This window comes from Kogia breviceps, chromosome 7, assembly GCF_026419965.1.
Source record: "Kogia breviceps isolate mKogBre1 chromosome 7, mKogBre1 haplotype 1, whole genome shotgun sequence".
Taxonomy (NCBI): domain Eukaryota; kingdom Metazoa; phylum Chordata; class Mammalia; order Artiodactyla; family Physeteridae; genus Kogia; species Kogia breviceps.
The window spans coordinates 24,437,075-24,449,411 of NC_081316.1; the positions used below are offsets into that span (position 1 = coordinate 24,437,075).

At 48.1% G+C, this 12,337-nt stretch overlaps 1 protein-coding gene across 3 annotated transcripts in view; it reads left to right on the forward strand.

Annotated features, from left to right (window-relative positions):
• ELF5 (E74 like ETS transcription factor 5) overlaps positions 1-12,337 on the forward strand; it is a 43,316-nt gene that overhangs the window by 15,593 nt on the left and 15,386 nt on the right. For all 3 annotated transcript variants that reach the window (XM_059069735.2, XM_059069737.2, XM_067039438.1), the window contains exon 2: positions 4,520-4,644. In XM_059069735.2, the coding sequence (XP_058925718.1) occupies positions 4,520-4,644 (125 nt within the window). The remainder of the gene's footprint in view (positions 1-4,519; positions 4,645-12,337) is intronic.

Genomic DNA, 12,337 nt, shown 5'->3' on the forward strand with positions numbered 1-12,337 from the left:
GGAAACTGATTCCAACTGCCGTGGGTCTGTGGATGGGCAGTGAGTGAGGGTCCAGAGTACTTAAGGTGCCTGGCGAGCCCAGGCAAAGAATGTCCAGAGTCCACAGTGGGCATGGGAGGAAAGGGAGAAGAGAAAATTGGGGGGATTTGGAGAGCTAAAAGTTTCATCTCTGTAGTGATTGACTTGTACTCCAGTTTGGTGAGCTTACTTGACTGCACCATCCAACTATACCACCGTATATATGCACGTGCGTACGCGTGCACACGTGTGGATGTGTCGGCCCGCTCCAGTGGGTTCCTGCGGAAAGTCACGCAGCTGGGGCCTGTCTCGGAGTCCACCTCATCGGTGTGTCCATTTAGCAGATGAAGAACTGAGGCTCGGTGAGGAGCAAGAGGCAGAATCATGACTCCCAGCCCAGTGCTCTTTCTGTGAGGACAAACCAGCCAGCCCCTCAAAAAACAAAAATGTGTGGTTAGAACAGCAGGCCTAGGACCCTCCCTAGACATCCCTTCTTGTCCTGCTGCTGATTCTAGTTCTAACCCAGTGCTTCTCAACCTTTTTTTTCATTATCACCCCCTCTAGGGAGCCTTTTTAGATCATTGTTTCTTAATCGTACCCCTTCCGTGAAATGTTAATATCACAGATTTACTGTTTATCATTTACGTACTATGGCCTTTTGGAGGAGGGTCATAAAGGATTATAATGGCTAAGATAATTCTGACCCTCAAGAACCAATTTTTTTCCCCTCCAGGGTCACTGTCCCCTCCCACTGGGATTACATATTCTAACTTCAGGCCTGGGCTTACAAATCACTGGGCATCAACGTCTTCACTGAGAAGAGGGTCCTCAAATAGCTGTTCTCCCCCACCACCCTGTTGCACCTACATTAAAGAAATCTTAAGGGCTAAAATGTTCAATTATTAAAAGGACCATAGAGGGCCTAAGAAGCTGGGCTGCTGAATACAAAGCAGCCATTATTCCTGAACTTTCACACCTAGAGTCCACTGGCTAAGTGGCCAAGGTCTCTTGTGGAGAATCCAGAGTTAATAACACCCCGTCCTCCCACTGCAATAGCAAAAAAAAAAAAGCTACTGCCTTTTAGAAAACACATCTTTCCACAAAGCAAAAGATAATTACAGAAGAAAAATGCATGTTGTACACCTGAAGACAGCCCTTTAAGAAAACTTGATGGATATAATTTGCCATAGAAGAACCACCAAAGGGAATCAGATACAGACGGTGCTGTGTACAGCCCTGGAGAGATTACAGAGCAAGCGAGTGGGCTGGTGCGAAAAGAAGAAAAAAAAAGAAGTCTTTAAAGGAGGTAAATATCATACTGGTTAAAAATATTCCTAATTTTTATATGATCAAATTCAATTCACCAAATGACTTTTGAGAGCTTTGCTAGGCAGAGATGAGGAAGAGTGCACTCCTACGGTCACGTTATGTATCTGGAGGGTTCCTAATTGACACCGAAGACCTGCTAACTGCTTTCTGTTTTCCTCACGTGGAGGCCACCTCTCCTTTCTCCAAGCCCAGCCGTGAAGGTCATGTCAGAGGCCTGCCATCCTCTTGCTCCGTTCTCTGAGCCTCCGGCCTAGAGGGGCAGAGGGCATTTTTACCTTGAGCCCTCACTTAGGAGAACTTCTCTGGGGTCATGTCCAGAAAGCAGACAGGGCTTTGGGCTCCAGGGGCCCTTCCCTCCTTCATAATCTTCCACCCCTATCCCTCTTCATCCAGCCACCTGCTCTGGATATAAAACCAATCAATCCGTGGGAAAATTAGAGTCCAAACCCAGGCAGCCTTGACTTCTGTTTGATATGGCTCGCAGCGGGAGATCTAAGAATGTGATAATCCGCTGGGCACGTTAACCCTCTCCGGGCACCAGGAAGGAGGCTTCCTAGTGCGGTCTGGTGAACCTCTGATGACACCCAGAGAGGGTGCCTACATGTGACAATTTGAACTCAGTTATTTATCTATGTCTGGAGCACAGTTCTCATGCACATCTGATAGTGATGATGATAGATAGATAGACTTGCAAACATCCCCAAAGAAATGATCTTTGGTTCTGGAACCACACAATCCCCGCCCCTCTCGGTACAGAGGTCCTATTTGGCGTGTAAGTGAACCTGCGATGCATCTGTGAACAGATGAGGCTGTGACTGTTTTTAGAAAGGGAATCAGATGGGTTGAAAAAAAACTTAAGAATTCTGTATACCATAACGCTGTGCGACTTTGACAAAGTTACACAAATGTCCTGGGCCTTAACTTTCTCAGCTGTAAAATGGGTGTGGGGAAAGATTAGACCATCTCCGTACTTTCCAACATGCGGTACTCTGACCACTCATGATATGTGAGATAAATCTGGTCAGGGGTAGGCAAACTTTTTCTTAAAGCACTAGATAGTAAATATTTTAGGATTTGCAGGCCTAAAGGCAAAAGTCAAGTACATTATGTGTGTACTTATATAACCATTTAATATGTAACCACTTAAAAATGTAAAATCATTTTTAGCTGTGGGCCATTCAACAATAGGTAGTGGGCTAGATTGTGCCTGTAGGTTGTAGTTTGTGAACCTCTGATCTAGGCGGTGCACGGATGACTAATTTTTATTTCAATGCTTATGTCTTTATGTGTATGTATGTTAAATGAATACCGACTCTCCATTTATAGTGGTGATGTAAAGTTTTCCTTTTAAATAAATGTGGTTATGTTAAAATAAAAAGGGAAGTGATTTTTTTAATATATTAAGGAAGTTATCATGGTGGCAGGCGAATGACTAAAGTTTGGGAAAAACTGGACGAGATGATTAGTAAGATCCTGACCATCCAAAATTCCATGCACTTAATAACCTGGAATCTAGTCTTTGCTTTGACACTTCCCAGCTGTGTGATTTTTGAGCTGCTGTGTCCCCTTTGCAGAAGGGAGTAGAACCACGCTATCTCATCAACATTATTGCGATAATCATAATAGAAGTTAGATTTTTCTAATTCACCAAACATGAATTCATTTTTTTCTGAATTGTGGGAATATGGGAAACAGCAAAAGGAAACTTGAAAGATGAGACTGGTGTGGGCAAGGATGCTTATGAGTAGAAGCCCCAGCCCATTTTTTTCTATCCCCTTTCCAGCCTCGACCAGTTATCTTCTCCTAAAGCTTCCCACTCGCCAGCATGCGCAGCAATTAGGTTCATGACTTCTTAAACAGACCCACCTGCGTTGTCACCCAAACTCCTGCACCTGCCACCTGGGAGCTCTGCAGTGTGTTACCTGGAATCTCAGAGCGCCCATCCCTCATCTATAAAAACAGAACCCACACCAGAAACTGTCTCAGAGTGGTTGCCCTGGGGACACCATGAATAATGAATGTAAACTGCTCAGCCCAGAGCCCTCAGTGAAGCAAGTGTGTTACAACTATCACAGGTCTTCACTCTCTTATCCAAAACCCTGAGGCAAGACGTGCTGAAGAATTCAGAATTCTTCAGGTACTAAGAAGGTGACACAGGGTATATACGGCAGAGCAGAGAATACCCCTCTCAAGGTATTGGCTGCTAGGACTGCTTAAATGCATTAATATCTCTGCAGTGTATCATATGAATATTCATCAAGTAGAACAAATAAAACTATAGCTATAGGTATAAAACTACATAGCGTATCTATAGTTGTATATGTTTGATAAATGTATGGTATTATTTAGTTTATACGCATATATAGAAGTATAGATATAGTATATATTATAATTATATATAAAAATTTTATAACATCAATTCAGGACTGTTTTTGCTGGGAAATAAGTCAGAACCACACCACACACATACACACACACACACACACACACACACACACTCATACGCACAAATATACTTTCAGTTTCAGAGCTTTTGGATTTCAGAATTGTGGATTAGTATGTGTTATGGGCATATGTATGTGGGCAAAATATGTTTGTGGGCATATTCATTTATAATAATTCTTACCCTGTTTTCAGAAGTATATATATATATATATATTTTTTGGCCATGCACCATGCGGCATGCGGGTCTTAGTTCCCCAACCAGGGATCAAACCCCCGCCCCCTGCAGTGGAAGCGTGGAGTCTTAACCACTGGACTGCCAGGGAAGTCCCAGAAGTATATTTTTAGACATTATAATCCAGAGTTCAGGTGTCAGGTGTGAGAGAGTAGGAAAAGTAAAGACAGAACATTATTATATAATAAAAGCCTTCATCCTCAAATCCCAGCTTTGCCACTTACTGGCCATGTTACCTGAACAATTGTCTCAACCTCTCTGCCTCAGTTTTCTCATCTGTAAAATGGGGATATACACACAAACCTCACAGAATGTGGCAAGGATTAAAAAATGTCACCGTGGAAAGCACTTAGAGGGGTGCCTGGCTCCTGGGAGACTGCATGTTTGTAAGCGTTTGCTGTCATTACTAAAAACCACGTGTCGCCCTGCTGGGGGCTACTACAGTGTGGCTTTCTTCCTTCATCCGCCTCCTCACAGCCTCTCCTGCCGTTACAGGGTGATGTTGGACTCAGTGACACACAGCACCTTCCTGCCCAACGCGTCCTTCTGCGACCCCCTGATGTCGTGGACTGACCTGTTCAGCAATGAAGAGTATTATCCTGCCTTTGAGCATCAGACAGGTGTGTACATCTGGAGAAGCTCATCTGAGCTGGGACAGACTGGGGCAGGAGGTGGTGCTGGCCTCAGGCGGGTGACAGTGCCAAGCTGGGGGCCTGAAAATGCCAGTTCTCACCAGTGTTAAGGGCAGAGGGTCACAGGAGACCCAGGTGGGAGGAAGGGTCGCTTCTGCAGAGAGAAAAGCACTGGAATCCTCGCCCCAACCTTTTCCCAGCTCTGTGGGCTTGGGGAACTCCACTAACCTCTCTGAGCCTTATTTTGCTAATGGGTAAAAGGGAGATGATAACACCAATCTCTTGGAGTTATTATATTTAAACAATGTAATAGAAAGAAACCCTTAGCCTGAAGCCTAGTACGCTGTGATTGTTTGATCATTGTGTCTTTAGCCAACATTTGCTAACTACTAGCTATGCCCCAGACCCTGTACCAAACACCTGTCTCTTCCTTATAGAAGCCCTAGGAGAAATTACTAATTATTATTCCCATTTTATAGATGAAGAAACTGAGACACAGAGAAGTTACATGACCTGCCCAAAGTCTCACAGTTAGTTAAGTTTCATGCAAGTTGACTTGAGCATCTGCACTCTTAACTGTCTTACATGGTCATCTTATAAATGACGTAACACTGTGATTATTGGTATTAATATTACAGATAGTCTCGAGCTTCTATTTCCTTATCTCTAAAGCAGGGATGAGAGAATTACTGTGAGGATTAAGGGAGCCAAACTGTGAAATATATAGCCTGACACCAAGCAAGTGCTCAGTAAACAGGAGTCCCCTTGCTGCCCCCCAGGCTGCCCTCCCCACACTTCCTCCTCTCCCAGCCCAGTTTTCTCCCCCTAAGAAGGAAGCACGCGGCCTTGTGCAAGCCCCATGCCAAAGGGAGGCCAGCTGAGCTTTGCCCCAGAAACCCTCTGTGTGCCTCTGTCCCCAGGTGCTTGGGTGACTACACATCAGAGCAAGCCTGGCTGACTGCTAGCACGGCAGGTGCACGCCCCGCGGAGGGTGATGCAAGCACTAATCAAGCCCTCAGGCCTCACCACCCAGCCTTGACCCCGTGTGCTCCGGCCCAGCGGGACCCACACTCAGGGTCTGGAGGCCAGCAGCCTCCAGAAGAGGCCAAGCCTCTGAGGACACTGTGAAATGTCCATCTCAAGGAGCCCCTGCCTCCAGGCCAGAGACCAGTGTTGCACAGACAGACCTGAGACACATACTTACAAATCGAGTCCCACACCGTCCCCCAACCCCACACACGACACACCTGTACATATGACATCACTCACTCTCACCAGGGTCCAGATAATTGCACATGGACCGGCGTCATCCAGCCGCACCTTGTAATTCTCCTTCAGGCCTCAGGAGCAGCTTGTTTCCCAGAAAGACAATGAGGAATGTACTCTATCTCGCCTACACTCAGTATTTGGTCGAGAGGCTAAATTTGAAGGAGGAAAACGAAGGCTTTCGAGTCCCTGTCCCTTCCCTCCCCCATGTGTCCCACGATGGTGGAGCCCAGCTCCTGTCCCTTCTCTCCATCCATGCATAGCCCAGAGCTGCCATCCTGGGCACCTCCTCTTCCGGCCTCGTCTACCAGGGGGCATCAGAGCAGGACGGGGGCGGGGGTGGCCTCAGCCGCCTATCCCGTACAATGTTCCAGGAGCTTCTGTAGTTGTCAAGAGCTTGGACTTTGGAGCCAGGTGCCCTAAATATGAAGAGCAGCTCTGCTGTTTAATAACTGCAACATCTTACCCTCTCATGCCTTAGTTTTCTCATCTCTGAAGTGGAGATAGCAGTACTGCCTATCTCGCAGACTTGTGAGAGTGAAATGAGTTAATAGGTGTGAAGTATCTGGGACATGGCAGGCACACAGCAAGCACACACAAGTGTGTAAAAATGAAGGATGAGTTTCAGTTTGGGATGAAGAAAAAGTTCTGGAGATGGATAGTGGTGATGTTTGCGCAACAATGTGAATATACTTAATGCCACTGAACTGTGCATTTAAAAAGTACGGACCCTGGGCTTCCCTGGTGGCGCAGTGGTTGAGAATCCGCCTGCCAATGCAGGGGACACGGGTTTGTGCCCCGGTCCGGGAAGATCCCACATGCCACAGAGCGGCTAGGCCCGTGAGCCATGGCCACTGAGCCTGTGCGTCCAGAGCCTGTGCTCCGCAACGGGAGAGGCCACAACAGTGAGAGGCCCGCATACCACAAAAAAAAAAAAAAAAAAAAAAAGTACGGACCCAGCTTTCTCCTGTCTGAGGCCTCTGCATTTCCATCAGTGTAATGAGGGATTGGACCAGGTCCTTGCTAGGATCCCTTCCTGAAGCGTCTCTGATTCCTGCATCAGGCAACATCACAGAGGTAGACTTCCTCCCCCACCACCCATTGGGGAGACTAGAAATTCCCACCAAGATGTGAAGACAAAATATCCTCCGAGAGTGGCCCAGCTTCCTGACATTCCCCGAGGGAGGAGCCAGGCTTTGGGCTTGCCCTCTGACCCTCTGGATTTCAGAAGGAGCTGAGTATCTCTGAGCTCATAAAGGTCAAGTTTGGGTGTGAAAATTTAGTCTCAAATGAGGACCCGGGCTCCCTGAGTCCCATTGGTGGGAGGAATGCCCTGCAGTGCCTTCTGTCTTTTTGTCAACCCGAGAGGTGACACATGGGTCTGAGTGTCTGCAAAAACCTTCTCTGAGAGGGATGCGTCAGGGGACAGCCAGGTCCTCCTCCAGACACTGCTCTGCCATCTGTCCTAAGGTCCCTGCCCACCTCCCAAGAAATTCCAGCTTGAATTCAGGGTTGTCCCAATGGCAGCTTCCTGTTTGCGTCTGAGGTCAAGGGCTGGTGCTGACATCCACCAGCCCCATGACCTTGGGCAGGTTTTCCCCGAACATCTCTGAAATATGCTCTCCTCAGCTGAAACGGCATCCACCTCCCAGCGTTGGGAGGATTGACTGAGATGCCACATATAACGCGTGTAGCAAAGCACCTGGCACTTGGCAAGTGGTCACTGTAGCCAGGACACCTCACGACTCCCAGGTGGTGGAAAAACAGCTTTCTCTCTGCTCGCTTCACTTTTCATATTGAACAAGAGCAGCCCAGGTCTCCATCTCAGCCTTTCCAATTCAGAATGTTGGCAGCTTAGACACTTGGAGACCAAAGGGAGAGAAAGGGAGAAAGAAATGATGTACCCACTGGATAAATGATGTCCGTGAGAGTGTAGGGAGGAATGCGCAACCTAGTTGAGATAACCAGCTGTTTACTGCCTCTTAACTGGCTTTAGCAGAGGGCAGCTGAATCTGTGTCCGACGTGTGTTAAGTGCACAGCATCTGGCCTCTCTTAGAAGCAGCACTTCTGCGAGGCTCCACGGCAGGCTGGCAAGTGAGCAGTCTCAGGCTGAAAAATGTTCTAGAATATCATGAGCTAACCCTGGCCTTCCCTTCAGCTTTAAATCAAGTAAAGAATTACAGATAGTGGAAAATTTTATCAAAGAGGCATGTAGGAGGGAAGTGCATAAATTTCACAAGCATGTGATATTTTGAAGAGATTATTTCTCCAATCAGGTTCCAGTAGCCAAGCATCTGACAAGCCATGGAGTATCCTGATCTCACCCCTACGCTCTGGAACTCCATCCTGGCCTTCACACACCCACACACCCCTCCCCTGATTGCCAAGGTGGCCAGGCCAACAATCAGCAGGCCTTGGCTTTCGGATCTTCCTTATACTTTGCGGCAGAGGTTTTCTAGGTTGAGGCAGCTCTAGGGTTTCCCAGGAGGTCCCTCGGGGATCTGCAGTGACAGCTGAGAAGGACAAGCTTTAGGTCCCCCTCTCCACCCCCTCCCTCGCTTTGATTCGGAAGATAGTACAGCATAGTGGTTATTAAGGCTTGGCTGCAGGAACTGGAATCTGCCTACATGACCTCCTCCTCGCTCAGCCACTTACTCGTTGTGTGACCTCAAGAAGGGATTTCACCACTCTGTGCCTTACTTCCATCATTTACTTTGTAAAATAAGCTACGTGATCTAGGACCTCATAGCATCATGTTGAGGATGACATGAGAAAACTCAAGGCGTGTAGCATGGTAACTGGCACGTATTAAGTGCTCAACAAATATGTTAGCAATGGGAGATTTTACTTGAAGACAGAACTGTTTCTTAAAAAAGAAAAAATGGTGCAAAACCCTGATCTTGGGTATTAACAACCAGATGTTCAGGAAGAGAGACATCTGGGTCTCACAGGGGCTTTTCTTAGGCAAGATTCCTGTTCAGGGTATAGAAGTTTGAGATCAGATATGACAGAGAGCCTAGGAACTTCTAAATCGAAACCAGATAATGAAATACAAAATCACTGGAAAGCCTAAGGTGAGCCCCGTGGCGGCAGTCACACCCCAGGACACCCCCAAGGAGAGACCTCACCATCAGCCACCTCTGGCCTCCCCACACGCATCCAAGCCTTCGGGCAGCAGTGGCCCCAGGACAGCTAGGGCTTGGTCCTCTCTGCCCCTTTCTAACCACACTCCCACGGCCTCGGCTCTTTGCTGATACCCAGCCAGCCCTTCTCGTCTCTTCTCCACCCAGTTTCTTACACTGCTCTGGGCTTTTTTTTTTTCCATCTCATGGTCTAAATCATTTCACAGGCTTGGAAGGAAAGCCAAGAAGGACTATTGGATGGGGCTAGACCAGCTCAGGAGGGAAACCTAGAAGCAATATGTCATTTCAGATCTCTCCTCATAAAGTCCTTCCTTTCAGTGACAAAGTCACAATCGATGGTGCCCGGTGCTATCCAGTCCACTCACTGGCTTCTTCAGCGCTGCTCCAGGCAAAAGACTTTCCCAATTCCCAATGTTAAAAAAAATATGCTAATCATGGTCCAGTCCGTCTAACTCAGGCCTCCTCTGACCCAGACTGTCTGCCTCGCTCTCACTGAGTTTTGAGTTTCTTTGTTCTGTTTGTGCCTCAGCTAGACTGAGGACCCGGTGGAGATGGCCTCATTTCCCTGAGAACAAATGTCATCCCCAAATAATAACTAATTACAAGTGACATATGGAAAGCTTCCTGTCGTTCAGATAACTGGGCTAAGTTCTTTACATGCATCATTTCTCTTCCATTTCGTAGCAAACTCCCTAAGAGGTAGGCACTATTATTCCTGTTTTGTAGATGAAGGAGGCTGAGGTCCAGAGAGGTTAGGAAACTTTGTTAGGATTGCACAGCTAAGAAGTTGAGGAAACTCAATTAACATAGTGGTATGAGTAGCCCCGATATTAACAAATATAAATGGGTGGTATTTAATGGGCACTTACTACCTGCCTTTCCACGTATCGATTCACTTCATCTTTTTAACAGCGTTATGGGGTACGTCCTAGTATTCCCATTTTGCTGATGAGTCCTAGGAGGCAGGACCACTAAGTGTGAGATCACACACCCTTTCAGCTTTTAGGGGGAATCCAACAAACAGGAGCCCTGGTTTCAAGTTCTAGAGCAGTGATTTTCAAGGAGCCTTCTGGGGCTAAGGAGGGGAAGCCATTTAGTACCTTCTCCTAACTCCCAGCAAAGCAGCACTGCTTTTTTCCAGAGAAGTTTCCATTTGAAGAAAATACTATTCGACTAAAAAAGTTTAAAAGCCGTAGCATGCCCGCTGTAAACAACAGTCTTGAAGGAGACAACCATCCAGAAGCTTGTGAAGTTCTTCCTCACAAAGTCACTGCCAGGAGTGAGCCAGCCTGTGGAAGAGTTTTGACTGACCCTCAGAGTGGTTTTTAAACATTAAATAAGTCAGCACTTAAAAATCATGAGATTTCACATAACCATCTGGGCTTGGCAACACAAGGCCCACCTTCCTGCCTGGCAACAGCCAGTCGGAGCTGGGCCACCGCTGTCCCCTCGGCATGAACTTGCCCATTCCCACTGTCCCCATCGGGGGCCACTTTGGGCATGGACGTAACCTGCTGACCCTGTGGGAATCTGCGTGTGCCAGCCAGCTCCAAAACTGAAGGCCTCTCTCCAAATTTCACTGCATCCCAGGTTATGGCATCGGTTGAGAGCATTTCCCCCCAGAATTGCTGAAAACTCCATTTAGCCCCTTAATTCTTCTTCCCAGTGCAGCTAGCCCTTAAACAAGTGTTTAAGGACCTACTTCCGACTTCAAAGGAGCTGGCCAAGGCTGCTGTTTAATCGTGGCCTGCGGACCTTTGGATTAAGTCTACCAGGTACAGGACTTCATCCTTACCCAGCTGGTTAACATAGGCAGAAGAGGGCCTCATAGCTCAGCTTCTCCAAAAAGCCTAAGTTATTTTGTGAATAGTAGGCACACGATGCAACCTGTTAAAGATAATATATTCTCTGGGTGTCTCCCCCTGTCTTTTCTTTTCCCTGAGTTCATCTCTTCTGAGTAGTGAAAGGGTCTCCGTGTCATTCAAACACTGTCATCATCAGTCTCTCTATCCTCCTCCTGATTTTTCAAACCTAGATTATATGCGTACATAATATATATGTAATATATATCAATCAATACACATAATATGTAAAATATATAACAATCCATACACATACTACATAAATATTTATATAAACTATGTGCCTATATTTTAATATATTTATATATATACACCTTCATCGGAATTCTTGAGTCAGTCTTCCAGACGTGTGTCCTGTCTGGTCCTTGTCAACCAAGAAGAGCGAGGCAAAGGTGATGCAAACTTCCCACGTCCAAAGGTGGAAGAGCTGGTGGAGGCTTAGCCCCCTTACCGACCAGCCGCGTGGGCTGAGTCACGTAACCTCTCAGCACTTCAGTTTCCTCCCTGTGAAGTGAAGATAGTAAGTGTCAGTCCCCTGGCTGGTAAATTCACCTCCGGAACACCCACAGGGGGCTAGGCGGCTCCCCGCCCCGCTGACTCAGGGTGAAGAGGCAGAGCTGGCCACGCCCCTGTGGGACAGCAAGCCTCCCTGAGAGGGGCAGTGAGCTGGGTCTTGAGGACGTGCAGCAATTACTTAGAGGACAGGTGGGGATCGCACCCTAGGTGACCAGAGGCGCCTGTGCAAAGACCTTGAGCTGGGGGCGATGCTGCGGGAGGGCTGGGGGCCGTGGTGAGGAGGAGGGAGCAGGCCTTCCTCACCCGTGTGGGATCAGGACCGTGGAAGCACACCACAGCCAGAAGACTTCCCTCCACGCTGGCGCTTCGCCCTCTGCTCGTGCTCGGGAAGGACTCCGCTGGCGAGGAGAGCCTGCCGTGCTTGGCCCTGGCTCTGGCCTCCCTGGGGGGCGGGTAGGAGCCACACGAAGCCTGCTCTGCAGGGAAGCTGCCGAGCCGAGGGGATGGAGGCTGCACCAGCGACACCTTCCCAGGGTCAGTGACACTCCTCCGAATCCCTTAGGCCCCCGCTGGCCTCCAGAAACAACATGGCCGTGGCCGTCTCCCAGAGCCAAAGAAAATGACTTGGGGGTGGAAGAGAGAAGGGGAGGGGCTCGGAGACTTGGCGCATGCTCTCCGTGGAAAGAAATGAAGTGTGCCCTGCAAGGGCAGCACCCCGATAGGCATCTCTGGCGGGGCTCAGCTCGGGACCCAGGGAGGAAGAATTTCAAGGCTCATAAACATCTCTCGTGGGAATACCAGGGAAGTGGAGGCCCCGGGTTTACTCCAGCCAGAACTAGGCACGTGAAAGCACAGGCCAGATGGGGGAAGGGCCGCCAGGTGTTCCCAGGAGA